We start from the raw sequence: 19774 nt of genomic DNA on the forward strand, positions 1-19774 counted from the left end.
GAGGACATTAGTAGATTATGTCATGTATCAAGGTCCTTGACACTAATCTGGCATTGTGATTCCACACACCGCTAGGACAGTGGATATCAAGCTTGCATACCTGAATCTAGTTAGTGCTCATTAGTTCACGGGCAAAGATTATGTGCTTATGTGGATAATTTTTATGAGCTAGTGGCTACAATGGGGTATTCTGACACTGAGAGGGAAGCTGCATATATGATGTTGTTTCAATTTTCCCTCCTTGGTGAAGCTAGGGAATGGCTAAAATCACATCCAACCCAAGGATTAACCAATTGGAGCAATTTGGGAACAAAGTTCTTGACAAGATTTTTACCTCCGGCGAGGTATGTGCATGCAAAGTTTGAAATTTCAACATTCAGACAACGTGCAGAGGAAGGTTTTTATGAGGCATAGGAGCGTTTCCAGATGTTGCTAAGGAAATGTCCCAATCATGGGTTTGAGGATGTTGACCAACTGAATATTTTTTGCAATGGATTGAAGCCAGAGACTAAGATGATATTGGATGCCGCAGCTGGTGGCACCATGATGGCGGTGGATACTGAGCAAGCCACCAAAACTATTACTGCCTTATCTACTACAGATCGGCAAGCTCAACATAATTGAAGGACAATAAAAAAGAGAGGGGTGTTAGACTTGAATACTTATGATGCCATTCTGGCTCAGAAAAAAATCTGACACAACATATTGAGGCACTCACAAAGCAAATGTCCAAGTTGCCTCAACAATTAAATGTGGTACAGACTCTTTCTGTTCATCAACATGTGCTACACTGTGAGTTTTATGGGGGTGATCATGTTATTGGTCATTGCTTAATGCCTACCAACACACAAGCAGAAAAGGTTCAGTATGTTAACAATCAACTTCGTCAGGCTAATTTCCCTAACAACCCTTCGTTCAACAATCATTTTTCATAGGGTTTGAGGGGAAACTTGAACTAGAATCATAATTTTGGGTGGAGGGAGGATGCATGACCATCTAACAAGAAACCACCATATCAACCATCTTATCAGCTAGGTCCATATCCAACATTACATGAGAGGCAGACAAAGTTAGAAGAGACATTAGAGAAATTCATGCAAGTCTCCATTTCAAACTAGAAAAGTACTGATGCTTCTAACAATAGCCTATTCCACCAGTCCTAGAAACCATTTCCAATTATCCTTGATTTTTGAATCAACCACAACATATGCAATAACATAAAACTGATTATTTGCATCTTATCCAATAGTTGACAGAAGTTGTCCCCCATAATATCCCTAACAAAACATCCATTTAGGCCAATCATTGGTCTGCACCCATTCTTGACACCTTCTTTACAAGCATTTAGGCATATAAATAGTCTGATAAAATTTTTGGTGATTCAGGAATTGGCAACACTTCCATTAAAACATTTGATCTAGTATTGGTTTTATGAATTTCCTCTAAATAATCCCACAACTAGCCGTACTGTTTTTTATCTGAACCTTCAATTGCTTATCTTGCTTGTTTGAAGGTTCTGCTCACATTTTTATTTTCCAAGTTAACCATGTAGTCCTCTTTCATCAAATTAATTTCTTGTGTCCTCCTTAGATCAGGTTTTGTCTCCAACCTTGCTTCTAGTTTTTCGGCCACCGAATCCCTACTAGCAGCCTTATTTTGGAAGGTCCTGCAACAAGTACACTTTGGGTTGAAGGTTTTCAGTTGATAAGTGTTGAACCTACTATCCCTAGAACAAAATGAAATCCAACCACAATCTGGATTTGTACAAACATCCATTTCCCTCATCAGATCATTCTTCTTCCATTTAATTTGTCTATGCAGGAAAACATTGGTAGTCTTTCACAGTATCTTTGAAAACCTTGAGATTTGCAAACTTCATTCCAATATCCTAATGTACATGTCCAAATGCATTGTTTTCATTGAACATGAGATGCTTACTGTAAGACTAAGATTGCAACTAAGAGGGGGCTGGATTAGTTGACTTAAAATTATGGCAACTTTTTTTGCAAAATCAAGAGTTAAGTGCAGTGAAAAAATTATGCATAAAATTAACAAGTAAAAATCAAGAGATAAAGGAGAAGAGAGTACACCGAGATTTTATACTGGTTCACCTTCTTGTCCACCAAAGGCTACATCCAATACTATTGCAGCACAAGAGATTTCTTCGCGAAATATTATGAGTTGTAATTACAAAATTTCACCCAGAGACCTCTATGTACCTTACACACTCATTAATACTTAAGTCACTCTTGGAAAAACACCCTTTCCAAGTGACTATATCCCTTTTCTTATCACACCCTTGTGAAAGAAAGATTTCTGCAATATCAATGAAGAATTTACAACAATGGCAGGATTGCCTTCACAATTTTGGAATGTAATATTACTTGCAATCTGATAACTCTTTGTATACTAAGTAATAATGCTCTTATAAGTTTATAAAACTTTGAAACACTTTACTTCAAGCAACTCAGAAAATTTTAAGAATTATGTTTGAAAGTTTGTGTAAGAGTTATGATTTGATTCTAAGTTTTGATGCCTTTAAATAGGCTTTCCAACCAATCATAACACCTCTTTGTAAGGGTAGGAATTGATTGGGATGAAACCATTTCGTTTGGGATGAAAACCATTCCTTTTGAAATATGAAATCTGATGCAACAATTCTCAGTAATCGATTACAACATTGAGTAATCGATTACTCAAACTCTCTGTCCAACTGGGCATTTAAAATTTAATTAGAGTAATCGATTACAGCCTTGAGAAATCGATTACTCAACTTTGCTAAAACTGGGTAATCTGTTACTCACATACAGTAATCGATTACCCTGCACAATTTTTATTGGGTAACTGATTTTCTCACTTATGTAACCTGTTACTTAGATACAGTTACCTGTTACACACTATTTTTGAAAATTGTTTTGTTTATACTTGAAGTGTTTCAATTTTCTTAAAAAATAGTTTAAGCATTACTATTATTGTATATTCGAGAGTATAGGATATGAGTACCTATTTAGACTTACACTAATTTGTCTTGAAGCTTTGTCTTCTTTGTCTTCATAAGTATTCTTCCTTTTATTCTTTTTGGTGATGTTGGTGTCTTCATCAAAACCGTGTCAAGGTCAGGAGCAAAGATCTTCTTCACAATCTCCCCCTTTTGATGATGACAAACCAATATCTTCTTTAACATTATAATTTTCTGATAGCAACATACTTCGAGATATGTTGAGATGACGTGAGTATGCTCCCCCTATTTTGTATGCTCTCCCTTTCATTTGGAGTTATGTGCCTGAAAGAAATTTGACAGAAAATACACTTCTCCCAACTTTTCTCCCCCTTTTGACTTCATCAAAAAGAAGAAAAACCAATAGTTTCCAGCATAATATATATATACAGCATACATATTCATATATAAGATATAAATCAAATATAGAAATGCATAGCATAAAACAAAAGATGATCAAACATTTGTTCAGCAAACAGCAACAACAAAACAACATAATAGCAAATTTTGTAAAAAAAGCCATGAAAAACACTACAACCAGAAAATCCTAACAACAAAGATAATCTAAGACTCAGGCTCAAAGTTTTCTTCACCAATGTCCATGCTACTCATCTTATAAGAGAGACGATGAAGTTCAAACTGGATTTGTTGATTCTGAGCATCAAGAGCATCCATTCGGTTAGTGATATAGTCTCGGAGAGAAAACAACTCATCCATAATCATCTAATTTGAAGGGATGGCAGCAGATGAGGAAGATTGAGCATGAAACTTAGAAGGTTGAGGTCCAGGAGGGTTGGGATGAGCATGTTCTGATTGATCAGCAGGAGCAGTCGGTCTATCAGTTGTATGCTTATAGGTGCGGTCATGAGGATCGAAGGAGAAGCCCATTTTGTGGATCACTTCTACATTAATATGGCTTTCACGAAGATTAAGAGAGACCTTGGTTTCACCAATAGTAGAAACACCAAAATGTTCAAGAATATTGGTAATGAAGATTGCATAGGGCAAGAGGCTTTGAGTTCCTCGAACAATCCACATTTGGCTCATTATCATCTGAGCCCAATTGATTTTGATGTTATACTTCATAGCATACATCAATTGAAGTTCTATATCACTGATTTGAGAATGGTTTGAAAATTTAGGCAAAATGACATAACTCAGAAAGTAATAAAGCAAACGGCCCTCAAGTTTAAGATGTCCAGTAGATAAGATATCTCTATTTTTAACAGTCTCACCAAAGCCACTAATTGGGTTTTTGAAGGTTTTAGGTTTTTGGTTCTGGGAGATTTGGGGATTTTTGATTTGGTCCACTAATCACGAAAATGATGGTATAAAAGTGTTTAGAATTGAAAATGTGATATGAATGGACACAAAAATCACTCAAAACTAATAAAAATGAAGTTTTTAGAGATTGGGAAGGGTTTACACGAGTGAGAGAGAAAGAGGAAGAAGATGAGTTTGAAAAAATGCAGAAAAACATATATATACCAGCATAGAGTAATCGACTACTCACTTTTGAGTAATCGACTACTCACTTTTGAGTAATCGATTACTCAGTTTAAAAATTTTAAAATTTTCAAACAACAACTTTGAGTAATCGATTACTCACTTGAGTAATCAGTTATTGAAATTCCCTATTCAACCTTGTAATCGGTTACCCTCTAGAGTAGTCGATTACTGACCCCAGAAAAAAAATTAATTTTAGGCATATTGATGCTATGAAAATGATTTTTGACCCAAAATTTGAAAGTTTTAAACATAAGTGAAAACATTTAAGTACAAGTAGGCATGAGATAAACATAATGAAGCACACATATAATCATATAATCATGTTAAGATATGTAAGCTTAATCAAGAATACCTAACTCACGTCTCATTTTATAAAAAGGTTCTTTAGCCAAGGGTTTAGTGAAAATATCTGCTAGCTGGTTATGAGTATCAACGAATTCTACAGTCACATCTTTCTTTTGGACATGGTCCCTAAGCAAGTGGTGCCTTATATCTATGTGTTTGGTTCTAGAATGCATAACTGGATTCTTTGTGAAGTTTATAGCACTAGTATTGTCACATTTTAAAGGAGTGCAACCTAAGTCTAAGCCATAATATCGTAATTGTTGTTTAAGCCACAACACTAGGGCACAACAACTACCTACTGTTATATATTCAGCTTCAGCAATGCTTAGGACAAACATGCTTGTTTCTTGCAAGACCAAGAGACTAAAGCATTTCCTAAAATATGACAATTACCACTTTTACTTTTCCTCTCAAATTTGTAACCAACCAAATCACATATACTTCCTTTTGGTTACAACAATCCAATGTCAGTTGTGCCTTTAAGATATTTCATGATTCTTTTAACTAAGTGTGATTCTTTCGGTTTAGATTGATAGCGTGCAAACAAACATACACTAAACATGATATCATGTCTACTGGCGGTTAAATATAAAAGAGATCTGATCATACCTCAATACTTTGATATTTCAATGCATTTTCCTACTTCATCTATATCAATGTAAGTATCAGATCTCATGGGAGTAGCTATTGGCTTGCAGTCATCCATATCAAATATTTTCAGCAAATCTCTACAATACTTGGATTGACTTACAAAGACTCCATTATTAAGTTATTTGATTTGTAATCCAAGGAAGTAATTCAACTTCCCCATCATGGACATTTCAAACTTTCCTTGCATCATTCCAAAATCACTATACAAAACCTCATTAATAGAACCAAAAATAATATCATCTACATAAATTTGAACAAGAAGAGTATGATGATTTATTTTCTTTATAAAGAGTGTAGTGTCGACCTTTCCTTTGGTAAATCCTTTTTCAAGTAGAAAATTTGTTAGACGATTATACCATGCACTTCGATAAAAAAAATAACAACGTTACCTATACCAAGGATTTTTCCTTGGATGTTCACTTCATAGGTAACAAGGCTTTTATTACTTGAATAAATGATAATTTTAAAACTGAACGTGTTATGTGCTTTGAACAGCCGTTGTCATGATAATACATTTATGCTTATGGCTTTCAAGCACTCCTGTAAAACAAATTAAAAATATTTTCTAGGTACCCAATGTGATTTGGGTCCTACGGGGTTAGCACCTTTTTCTATCCAATTATATTGGCCATATGACACACCATATTTTCTAATATGACAAGTGTTAGGTGTGTGACCAATTTTATCACAACAAGAACAAGAGGGTAGATGCTTATGTGTCCAATATTTTATTTTAAAAATAGGATTAGTATGGACATTTTCTTTATAAAACTTTATAGTGTTTCCCACAATTGTTTTTCCTAAGATATTCTCGTTTTTAACCACATGACTATTTGCATAGCCAAGACCTTTACGGTCTGTTGAATGTCTTTAGACTTTTATGATCTTGTCTAAATTGTGACTGCTCTTGTTGAGTTTATTAAGTTCAAGACTTAATATTGAAACTTTAGTTTCAAGAGCAACAAATTTTTGACATGAGGAAGAAATAGGTTTTTCAATATCTTTTTATAGAATATTGTTATGGTCTTCCAAAATAAAATTTTCGTTTCTCTGTTTTTGGAAAAGTTTGGAAAGCTTAACATATTCTTTATGCAAATCATTAAAAGCATTTTGTAACTCATCATACGAAAATGTATCATTTGGATCAGAGTTACTAACCTCATAATCATCGTTTGATTTGTGTGAAGCCATTAAGGAAATATCTGATTGCTCCTTAATTCTGAGTTCTGCATTTGAACCATCATCTTTATCTTCTGATATAACATTTGTTCTTCTATGCTTATTGTCCTTCTTTCTTTTGAAAGTATGATGCTTTTGTAGGGCTGGACAAGCACATTCAAGATGATCTGGTTTTCTGCATATAGAGAGAGCATGTAGATTTTTGCTTTGATGTTGATGCTTCACTATTTGTTGTAGGCCTTTATACTTCTTTGGCTCCATGTATCCTTTCTATAGTGTCCCAAATTTCTTTCAATATTTTGCAACTTGCCACTCTAAGGAATTCTTTTTCTTCTAGAGCCGACACAAGAATATTTTTGGCTTTAAGATCGTATTGCACTTTCTTTTTATTTTCATCATTCCATGAAGATTTTGGCTTTAATTCCCTTATATTGTTGACTACGGTGAAGGGTTAATATGGTTCTTCTTCAATTACATTCCATATGTCCAAGCCTTGAGATTCTATGAAGATTCTCATTCAAATCTTCCAAAAGTCATAGCACTCTCCAACAAAGCTTGGAGGGCGGTTGATGTTGGAACCTTCTCCTAGGAATGATCTTGAGGTCATCTTCAATATAGGATCAGATTTGAGAATAACTTACTCAAAAATAGCTTTGGTGTCAATTGTAAGACTAAGATTGCAACTAAGAAGGGGGTGAATTAGCTGATGTAAAAGTATGGCCACTTTTTCTGCAAAATCAAGAGTTCAGTGCAGCGGAAAAATTATGCAAAAAATTAACAAGTAAATATCAAGAGATAAAGGAGAAGAGAGTGCACCGAGATTTTATACTGGTTCACCTTCTTGTCCACTGAAGGCTACGTCCAGTACTCTTGCAGCACAAGAGATTTCTTCACTAAATGTTATGAGTTGTAATTACAATATATCACCTCGAGACCTCTATGTACCTTACACACTCACTAATACTTAAGTCACTCTTGGAAAAACACCATTTCCAAGTGACTCTATCCCTTTTCTTATCACACCCTTGTGAAAGAAAGATTTCTGCAACGTTAATGAAGAATTTACAACAATGGCAGGATTGCCTTTACAAGTTTGGAATGTAATATTACTTGCAATTCGATAACTCTTTATATACTAAGTAATAATGCTCTTATAAGTTTGTAAAACTTTGAAACACTTTACTTCAAACAACTCAGAAAATTCACTTTGAAAGTTTAAGGACAAGTTACAAAAAGTGTAGAAAATATTTCAGAGAATTTTCAGACCAGTGATAACACCACTTTGAAAGGGTATGAATTGATTGGAATGAAACCATTTCATTTGGGATGAAAACCATTCATTTTAAAATCTGAAAACTGATGCAATAACTCTCAGTATTCGATTACACCCTTGAGTAATCAATTACCCAAAATCTATGTCCAACTGGGCATTTAAAATTTAATTAGAGTAATCGACTACAACCTTGAGTAATCGATTACTCAACTTTGCTAAAATTGGGCAATTTGTTACTCACATACAATAATCGATCACCCTGCACAGTTTTTGTTGGGTAACTGGTTTTCTCACTTATGTAACCTGTTACTTAGATATAGTAACTTGTTACTTAGATACAGTAACCTGTTACTTAGATACAGTAACATGTTACGTACTAATTTTGAAAATTATTTTGTTTATGCTTGAAGTGTTTCAATTTTCTTAAAAAATAGTTTGAGCATTATTGCTATTGTATATTCGAGAGTATAGGATAGAAGTACCTATTTAGACTTAGACTAATTTGTCTTGAAGCTTTGTCTTCTTTGTCTTCATAAGTATTCTTCATTTTCTTCTTTTTCGTGATGTTGGTGTCTTCATCAAAACTGTGCCAAGGTCAGGAGCATCTACTTCACACTTACTAAATTCATTCCCTGCATTCCCTTCATCATTGGTGGAAACATGGGTATACATATATTCACTATTAGATGAATACCCCTGGTCCTCATAAGAAGCTATAGGTTGGTGAGATTCATGTTGAACACCTTCAGGTTCAGGTTCACTACTAGTTTCAACAAATTCAGGTACAAGTTTTTTCACCCAATCAACAGCCTCAGGTTCACGGGTAACATTTCTTTTCTTTGGTGCTAACTTCTTTTTCTTTGGTACTGGCTTCCTTTTCTTTGGAAGTAACTTCCTTTTCTTTGGTGCTTACTTCCTTTTCTTTGGTGCTAACTTCCTTTTCTTCTGTGTTGACTTCCTTTTCTTTAGGCCTGACTTCCTTTTCTTTATGTTGCTGTTGATACCTTCCTGAACAAGGTAATCATATTCATTTACGAGTGCAAAATCTAGTGCAAATTCAGCTTTAACAGGTTGACCAAATTCAGTTACATGTTCGGAAGGTTGAGCTAAAGGTTTAGAAGGTTGAGTTGTAGGTTCATTTGCAGGTTCAATTGAATGTTCACAAGGTTTGGTAACAGGTTCAGAAGGTTCTAGTGCATGATCACAACTTCTTTCATGCATTGAATACATTTGTGAATCATTACCATCTTCAAGTTGGCACACAAATTACGTGTCTTCCTCATTCAACATAGGATGTTCAAAGTACACATGCATCTCATAATCACCAAAGTCATCCACATTATTGGCCTTCAATGTTGCAGCCACCATTTCATATATATCTTTATCCTTCTCCAATGCCATTAATCCACTCTCCAAATATGGATCTTTAGGATTTTGCCAATATATTGTCTGGAAATCGTGATAACCATACCGAAAATTAATGCCTTCAAATCCATCAAGTTTACCAAATTCACGTCCAAATGGGGCATTCTCTCAATCTTTTGGCTAATGTATTGGAAGTTGTCATCATTTTCCATGACAAACCAACCCGCATGGCGATAAACCAAAACAATATATTGAGACATCTGCATGAATGTTAACATATTAAATACTCAAAATAAATACAACAATTAACACAAGAAGATAAATGTTTTGGCAAACACAATGTCACAAAGGTATAATAAAAGAATGAAAAAATGGACCTCAACAAAACCTAATATACAAATATTATACTTCAAATGGACTACAACATGGATTAAAAAATAGAATTGGGACCACATGACGCAAAAAGAAAAAACACAAAGGACCACATACCTCGAAATCGCAGCTTCAGGTCTCTTTAAAATCAGAGCCACAAACCAACAATTAACGTTTTACAATGTCAAAGGTGAACAATGTAAGGGGGGATTTGGGTGAAGAAATTTCGATTTCGTATTTAGGTGAGAAGGGTGAAGAATATTGGAGGAAAGTGGGAGATGTACGGGTGAATAGGATAGAAGGAAGAAGATGGAGCAAAACGACGTCGTTTTGTTTAAAAAATTCCAAAAAAAATTATTTAAAAATTATTTTATGTAGAAAATATTATTGAACAAAAATGGCATCGGTTTGTATAGGAAAATCTTTTTAAAAATCGGCTTGATGCATGGCCAAGTACACACGTAGGAGCATCCATCATAGTCCACATTACTATTAAACGTGTCACGCCATCAACTCTATTACAGTTAACGGTGTCCACATGACAGAAGGACTAACATGACGTGATGTTGAATTTGTTGGGAACTAAAATATCACTTGAAATTTGTTAGGGACTAAATTAATAACCACGAAAAAGATGAGAGACGAAAATGGATAATTACTCTATGTGTTCTATATGTTATGAAAACATCACCAATTTAAATGAAGAAGATTCTTTTTATTTATAATTCAATGTAAAAATTGATGCAGAATAATGTGTAACTTGATTGTTATAGTAGATGACATAAACATATTGTTGGACATGATTACCACGGAAGAGTCTCTAATTATTTAGGAGTTCTATTGTTATGGAGTATAAGAAAAATGGAAAGTTACAAGTAAAACATCATGTTTTCAACTAAAATCTTAAAGCAATAGTTTTTTGAGTCGTTTTACTTATAAATCATTTTGTAACTTCTCCAATAATAATCATCATAAACTTTTAAATATTAATTTTATTCTTTTTCACAATACATCATTATTCTTCCACACATTTTCTTATTTTTATCTTTTTTTCTTCAATTATATATTTGATTAATTTTTTTACATCTTTGGTCTCTATTAAATTTTTATGTAACATTTCTTATATTAAATTATTTTTCTTTAAAGAATGTAACATAAAAATGATACTTATTAGAAAAAATAAGAATGTGGGTCGATAGGTACGAAGTGCCGATCAATACGCTAGTATATATAAAGCCAAAATATATTATAACTACCTACATGGCATAATTTTTACTTACCTATTTTGCCCTTATAATTAATAATTATTTCAATACTTTTCAATACAATAAAAATATAAATGAAAGTTAGAGGAAGTTATATCCACTAAATATATCAAACTACCAATGTATTTTTTAATAATATCACAATTCATTTTTATATTTTTATAAAAGAATATAATATCATGTACGAAAAAAGTGATATAAGTATCTAAAATGAAATATATAAAAATTAAATGTTCAATACTAAAAAATAAAAATGCGGGTCTGCAGACACGGAGTGACTGCCGACACGCTAGTTATAATAAAACAAATAGTCCTTATACTATTATTTATTTCAATTTGACATCTCCTTAATTTCCATAAAAGAATTAGATGACCCATGTGATACAATAAGGGGTAAAACATAAAGCACACATATCTTCAAGATACATAAAATAGAATGAGTACATTAACATTTAACAAATAAATAAAACTACAAATAGTTATCCATAACATTGATAAAGTTGATGTCTAATCATATATTGTATTGATATATCTAATGCTACCCCAAAGTTTTTCTTTCACGGATTTAATTATCATTATCTTTTTTAAAAAAAATAAATAGTTAGTGACATACTGAGTGTATATACATTTTTACAGTGATAATATACAAATATTGTCTTATTCGAAATAATGGTATTTATTTTCTACCCTATTCTTATAGTTATTTGAATATATGACTATAAACCTAATCACACTTGCTAGACCAACTTCTTAGCGTCATAATTTTTCCAGACTAAATTGCTAAAGAAACAAAATCCCAATTCAAAGCACAGTAGTTTACCAACAGACGTTGATTCCAGTGGTACATGTTTAATTCTCCTTAAGCAAGGTCTCGGGTTTGAGTTTTGTGGATGAAAAAATATCCGCTGGGAGAGTTAGCCCCACATACCTGTGGATGTTCCCGGCTCAGACATAATTGTCTCCAGTGCAAGGATACATGTGGGAAACAAAAAAAAAAAAAAAGCAGAATATTTCGATGGCGTACAAGATTTTTATCACTATAAGGACAATTTTTTTGTCAGCCTTTGATGAGAATTAGTTTGAATTATGAAGGGGGAATCTAATCTCTGTCTGCCATCTAAGTTTTGATAAGATAAAGAACCTTTAAAAGAGAAAGGAAATCCATAAAAATAAAAATCTATCAAGATTAAAGAATACAAATAATTAAGCTTCCGACATATCAGCACTAATATGAATTATTAGGGATTCTTTAGTCAAAATATATTATTTATATTTTTAGTTGAAATCTTTAATGAATTCCTTAATCAATCTTACTCAATTAAAGTAATATGGAAGGAGTATATTCTTCGCTTATTGAGAAACTCACATTAATCTTTGGTAGCTGAGAAGATGATAAGTTTCAAATTAAAGATGTTGAAAATGTGAGAAGTCTTTAATTGACATTTACTCACTCTTAAAAGAAGCCTCATTCCATCACTATAAATAAAGGTGGTCTTGTGAATAATTAAGGCATAGCAAATCTAAGTGACGTAGTGATCACTTGTGTAGTTAGAATTTTCTCCTATATATGAGTGAGTGTTCCCCTTTCTTTACAATTCTCGAGTGGGGTATTAAAATTTAGGCAATGCTACATAACTTGATTATGGTTTGCAAGTTTTTCACAACATGTACACTTGATATTGATAATTAAATATTTATCTCAATGTGATTGTAAAAGTAGGCAAATGGTCGTTAAATATTGTGCACGTGTGTGTATGTTTGCTTGAGGATATGGCTTGGACATGTATTGTGTAGGACAATTGTTGTTGGATGCATGCCTGGCCTCTATCATGTGAAAAATCTTACTAGCACAATGGAGTCCAAGCGGCCGGTGTCTTCCATTTAAATGATAGATAATTGTAGTCTAAGCATGAAGAAGAGTGTATGATAGATAATTGTAGTCCAAACTATTAAAGTTTTTTGTATACATTAAAAATTGGTACTTGAAATTTATTCTTGATGAGGAACTCACATTTATCTTTGGAAGTTGAACAACTTTTAATGGTGTTGAAAAAGTGAAAAGTAACATCTATATTCATGGAAGAAGCAACATCCCACCACCATATAAATGGTATCTCATGACAATAAGTATTCGGACCATTACAATAGATTGAGTTTGGTTTGTGTTTTTTGATATGTGGATAATTACAATTAAGGATTTTGAAACCTACTATTGAATGGAAACTCATAATGAGATACCCAAACCCCTCAATTCCTAAATCCATATATACAATAACATAATTATAATATCATAATAATAATAATTGTGATATTATATTGGTAATCTATAATTGTGATATAATATTAATCCAAAAAGTATGACGTTATGTTTTTAAATCATAATTGTCATGTAAAATTATATTGATTAAACATTTTTTGCTAAATAAATTTTGTCATAATTATGATGTTATGGTGTAATATGTGAAACTATATTGTTAATTTTTATCATAATGTTGAAGTACTACTAGACTTTGTTTTTTATGTGTTTGAGTAAAAACAATTGATTTTAATCGATAATTTAAATTGTGCTTAAATTATGTTTTGTGATTTTGTATTATTCTTTTCTCTTTCTTATGATCTAAAATAATATATAAGATTATAGAAAACAAACACACAATTATATAGGTTAGTCATAATTTTTTTTGTAATATTTTTTGAATTTTTTGGTAAGGCAGATCTGATGTGTACCATAGGACCCGCAATATCTACGTGAGTCCAGGTCAAAAAATGATTAAACAAAACAAGTACGAGTAGTGCACTACTTGGATTCAGCCAGATCCACTCTCATGCATCCCTAGCCAAGTCTAAGAGGTGTGAGAGGGAATTAAATGTGAATGGTCACTTCAGTAGTGCTCCTATGGGTGAATGTTTACCATCCTTTTAACCCCCGAGTCTTGAGTGGAGCACTAGAGTTTATATGGGAAAATTACTGGGATAGTGTAGTTTGACTACACTATCCCAGCTTTGGGGTACGTTTTGAATTATTTACGGGATTGGGGTAGAATTTAATGGATCTCGTGGACACCATCCACGACTTTGGCAAAGTCGTGGACCCCATCCATGATTTCCCTGGAAAGTCGTGGACCCCATCCACGATTTCTCTGCCATGTGTCAGGTCCCTGTAAGTCGTGGACCCCATGCACGACTTTCATGGCAATGTCGTGGATAGGGTCCACGAGATCCATGCAATGTCGTGGACTCCATGCACGATTTCCAAGCTCTATATATATTTCCCACCCCGAGTGTAAAACCACACTGGAGGAAGAATTGAACTGTATAAAAAAATTGCATCATACTGGAATTGAAGAACTCTGAATATTTAAGGTAATTGCAATTGTTAAAATTTTGTTATATCTTTTATTTTATATATAATTTTACGTGTTACATTTGTTTAAATGTAAATATGTTTGTTTTTTTACTCTATCTTATATGTAGATGGCAATTATTAGAGATATTGTTAGTGATTTTAGTGATGAGGAGGACATCGAGCTTTATGATGACGAGGATGATGATGTTCAGATTACCACACATGAAGCAGTTAGCGTAACATATCATAATCCTTCATCTTTTTTCGTTAACATTGATCATCAATCTGGACAAGATTTTCCATATAGAAGTAGTAACATAAGTAATGAAATAGATAATGAGTTATTTGTTGGTATGCAATTTGAATCAAAGGAGGCAACAATAAATGCGGTAAAACATTTTCATATTAGAAATTCTGTTGATTACGTTGTCGATGAGTCTAGGCCAGATAGATATGTTGTAAAATGTAAATATTATGGTGTTGGGTGTGAATGGAGACTTCGAGCATCAAAAAGTTTGAAGCGTGATATTTGGGAGATTAGAAAAATTAGTGGAAGTCACACTTGTGTATCCACTAATATTTCACAAGATCACACGAAGTTGAACTCATCTTTCATCGCAAACTGCATTGTGCAACTAGTATCAGAAGATCCTGGTATACCAATCAAAGCATTAGTGAAGGAAGTGGTAACTCGTTTTGGTTATACGGTCACATATAGGAGGGCTTGGACTGCTAAACAAATGGCAATGGCCCAAATTTATGGTGATTGGGAGGGATCGTACAAGGAGTTACCTCGTTGGTTGAATGCTGTTCAATATTATGCACCAGGTACAATTGTAAGATATTCAGCATCTAACCTTGATGAACATAATACTTTAGTTATTGATAGGGTGTTTTGGGCTTTCAAGCCGTGCATTGAAGGATTCGGTTTTTGCAAACCAATCCTTCAAGTTGATGGGACGTTTTTGACTGGAAAGTATACTGGAACTTTGTTAATAGCAAGTTCCCAAGATGGTAACAGACGTATATTTCCAGTAGCATTTGCGATTGTAGAAGGAGAGACCAAAGAGGCATGGGAATGGTTTTTCTACAATCTTCGGACATATGTTACCCCACAACCAAATATTTGCATTATATCAGATACGGGTACAGGTTTATTAGGTGCATTACGTACTGAGCTCCCTCAATGGTGTGATGGTCATTCTGTATATTGCATCCGCCATGTTGCTAGCAATTTCAACAAGGAGTTCAGAGATAATGATCTGAAAGAAAAAGTCATTGAAATGAGTAAGTGTTGAAATGAATGTCAATTATGTGAAACTGTTTGTATGTTGGATTTTTGTGAATATTTTTGTACTTGTTGTAGGCTATGAATTGATGCGGCCAAGATTTGAGAGAATGCTTGCTGTATTACGTCAAAAAAACTCTAAGGCGGCAGCGTGGTTAGATAAAATCCCAAAAGAAAAATGGACGCAATCATATGATGAGGGGAGACGGTATGGCCATATGACGACGAATTTGGCTGAATGTGTAAATGCGGTTCTGAAAGGAGCAAGGGCCTTGCCCATTACTGCACTTGTTAGAGCAACATATCATAGACTGAACTCCTGGTTTCTACACCATAGAAATGAAGCAAATAACATGATCAGGGCGGGTCATGTTTATTGCGAAGAATTGAGTAAGGTGATTAATGAAAATAATCGAAAAGCTACTAGCCATATTGTACGAAATTTTTCGAGGGATTCAGGAGTGTCGGAAGTCGAAGTTGCTAGTACCGGTGGTAGTCGATACGCAAGAGTATACACAGTTAGATTAATGGACAACTGGTGTGATTGTGGGGAATTTCAATCACTTAGATTGCCATGTTCACATGTTATTGCTACTTGTGCATCATTGAACTTAGACTATGGCCAATTTATATCACCGATTTATAGGTTAGAGAACTTACAGAAGGTTTATGGACATGAGTTTCAACCCATTGCAAATGAAGAATATTGGCCTTCTTACTTAGGTCCAACGTTCATTCCTAATCCCCTTATGCGTAGGAACCGTACTGGAAGACCAAAAACTACACGTATACACAATGAAATGGATGATTCTCAGTCCCAACAAAGTAAAAAATGTGGGTGGTGTAGGAGTGAAGGACACAATAGGAAGAAATGCCCTTTTAGAAGTACCGAAGTTGGACAAAGTTCAAGGCAAAACTAAGTGATGTAATATCCCACTTTTGTGTGATTTTGTAATTTTGTAATTTTGTGCAATGTTGTGTAATTTTTTGTAATTTTATAATATGTGTAATACAATTGTGTACATACATAATTCGGAATATACACTTTCTAAATATTATTCCTTAACACATCAATTTAAAATACACTTTCTAAATACAATCCATTAACACGTCAATTTAATATACACTTTCTAAATACAATCCATTAACACATCAATTTAATATACACTTTCTAAATATTATTCATTAACACTTAAATTTTTGTAATTATTTGTAATTTTTTTAATATCCCACTTTTGTGTAATTATTTGTAAGTGGTGTAATTTTAGTACATTAACACATCAATTTTAATATACAACACATAAATAAACCATTAACACATCAATTTTAATACACCATTGACAAATCAATTTTAATATACACTTTCTAAATATTTAAATATTTTACTACACAAAATTGAAACAAATTTCAAACAATTCAAATTTAAATTCGGATTCAAAATTAAATACAATTCAAAATTCAAATTTCAAAATTCAAAATAATTTGAATTCGGATTCAAATTTCACATTTCAAAAAAAATACAACACATAAATACACCAATAAATACGAATTCAAAAAAAAACGGAAAATCAGAAAATTAATTGAAAGTCGTGGATGGTATCCACGACTTTGGTGCAGATTACTAGGGTTTTCAGGAACTCGTGGATGCCAACCACGAGTTCTGTGTAAGTGAATTAAAGGAAATCGTGGATGTCAGCCACGACTTCAATGAAAGTCGTGGACTGCACCCACGACTTTGGCCCAGGCTAGGGCTACGTGGGAATCTGAGGCAGCCACAACTGATTAGAGGTGGAAGACAAAATCAATCGCAACAACAACAACAACTAAGAGTTCAACCACCTCGAAGGAGAAAGGCACCTGGATGTGGAACATCATCTCATAGACGTCATTAGGATATTTTTTTTCCCGCTAATCAAATGTATTTGAATTTTAAATTACAATTTATGAAACTTTCTTCCATTTCCAATTCCATTTTTCTTATTTTTTTAATTTTAACTTACAAATTATGACAATTCCAAAAAAATAAAAAAATACCATACTAAAAAATTACAAAAATACATTAACTTAACTAAAATTATAACATGTTAAATTACCATACTAAAATACAAAAATAATCATTTAACTAAAATTACCATGTTCAAAATATATTTATTTTATAACTTAAACAAAACAAAAAAAAAGCACGTAAAACCATATAACCCATGCAAACTCGTGTATGGGGTCCACGACACTGGAAGTCGTGTACCCCATCCACGATTTCAGTGAGGAGAGAGAAAATTAAAGGGAAATCGTGGGTCTGGTCCACGACTTTCCCCTGGAGTCGTGCCTGTCATCCACGACTATGCCAAAGTCGTGGACCCCATCCACGACTTTCAAAAAACTACCCCAATCCCGTAATTATTTGAAAAGGTACCCCAAAGTTGGGATACTGTAGTTTGACTACCCCAATCCCGTAATTTTTCCATATTCTCTCTACAAGCTAGGTGAGGTGTTTCAGTTTCATTGACTAGCTATCACAATTTATTAATTGAAGGTGATTGATTGAAGTGATATATATATATATATATATATATATATATTATTTATTGTTTGGGTTTAACTTTTGAATATATAATATAAAAAATATTTGTGTGGTGACCCAATTTCTTTATAAACATCACTTAGACAACTTATGAGCAAGTGAAGAGGAAATTATTTGCTCTTTCAGATCATTTGGAATCTATACCATGTTTTTATGGACAAGATATAGAAAATTCTTTTGGTATTCAATTTTAAAAAATATGATTATTGAATTACAATTTTAAGAATGAATGTCAATTATGAATAAAATAAGATATTAACACTTTATTTATTCATATCAAAATAATATTCTCACTCATTGAGTTGAATTATTAAATTTATACTTTGTTTATTTCTTTTAATAATTCAGAAAAAAGACAAAAGAATTATTCTTTTAATTTTTTGTCTCACAAGAAAAATTTATCTTCTCCTATGTGCTACTCCCTCTACAATGATGAATTTAGAAGGCATTGATAAATTCAGTATTATTAAATTCGATTAGATCAGTTGATTTATCATAGAATGGATATCCAATTTGTTCGAGTTGTTCGTTTGTCAACTATGAACCAAAATCAATATAGATAGATTCGATTTGGCTATTTTGCATATAAAATCGACAACTTGGTCTATCTAACAAGTCACGTCCGCTAAATCAATCATTTTTAAATAAAATAGCATCAAAATTATGTTTATAAGGAAAAAAAAATTGTTCTTTCAACTTATTTGTGTTTATGTTTGTCATTATTGGAATTTCGTTTGTTATTTTTTAGCTTATATTGTAACAAAATCTAATTTGTTTAATTAAGATTTAAACTTATTTGTCCATTTTTGTTGTAATCAAATTGTAAAAACTGTGTTATTTGACGATATTTTCTACTTATTTATGATATTTTATTATTGTAAAACTTTTTATTTTATTATTTAATTAGTATTTGTGTGATGACATTATTCTTAAAGGGATTCTAATTTTATTCCTTAGCGGATTTTAATTTCATTCCTTATCAATACAACCATTTAATGCATTTACTAATGGAATTTCAACACACTATTACATTCATCCATTTCTTTCTAAATAATTGTTGTCTCTAATCTCATATGAAAACATATTATATCTTTTCTATATGCACATAACCTTTCATTCCATTTATCCTCAAATGTAATTTTTGTTTGTTTCTCCATCTAAACTGTAAGTTTATTGTTAGTGAATTATTCCCTTATTTTAGAGGTTTGAAAATTGTGTATAACATGCATAAATCGTGTCTCACATTTATGAGTTTAAGACCCGTTTCTTTTTATAGAATGCGGTCATAATTTCATAGTTCTCATCTTCTTCATCCACGAGTTCTTCTAGAGAGAGAAAAAAGAAAGTGAAGTCATGCATGAGAAGCACAAGATCTACATCTTTCCCATAAATTTTACAAAAGTTGTACTAGATGGTAAATAAAAAATCAAATTACTTGGATAAATTTTCCTAATATATACCGTCGAGACTCCAGTGTCATTCGCTCGTGATTGAAAGAATATAAAATAATGCAATGCAAACATTTAGATTATGTACATTATATTTTATATTATATTATCTATTATTATATTTAATTATCATATTTTATAACTTAAACAAAAA

At 32.7% G+C, this 19774-nt stretch overlaps 1 protein-coding gene across 1 annotated transcript; it reads left to right on the top strand.

Moving 5' to 3' along the window:
* Window positions 1-14431: 14431 nt before the first annotated feature.
* Window positions 14432-16511, top strand: LOC109341256. The gene is made up of 3 exons (XM_019579110.1): window positions 14432-14654; window positions 15132-15590; window positions 15670-16511. Exons 1-3 carry the CDS (start codon window positions 14432-14434, stop codon window positions 16509-16511), a joined length of 1524 nt encoding a protein of 507 aa, XP_019434655.1.
* The last annotated feature ends 3263 nt before the right edge of the window (window positions 16512-19774 follow it).

This window comes from Lupinus angustifolius, unplaced genomic scaffold (genome assembly GCF_001865875.1).
Source record: "Lupinus angustifolius cultivar Tanjil unplaced genomic scaffold, LupAngTanjil_v1.0 Scaffold_418, whole genome shotgun sequence".
In the NCBI taxonomy this organism is placed as follows: domain Eukaryota; kingdom Viridiplantae; phylum Streptophyta; class Magnoliopsida; order Fabales; family Fabaceae; genus Lupinus; species Lupinus angustifolius.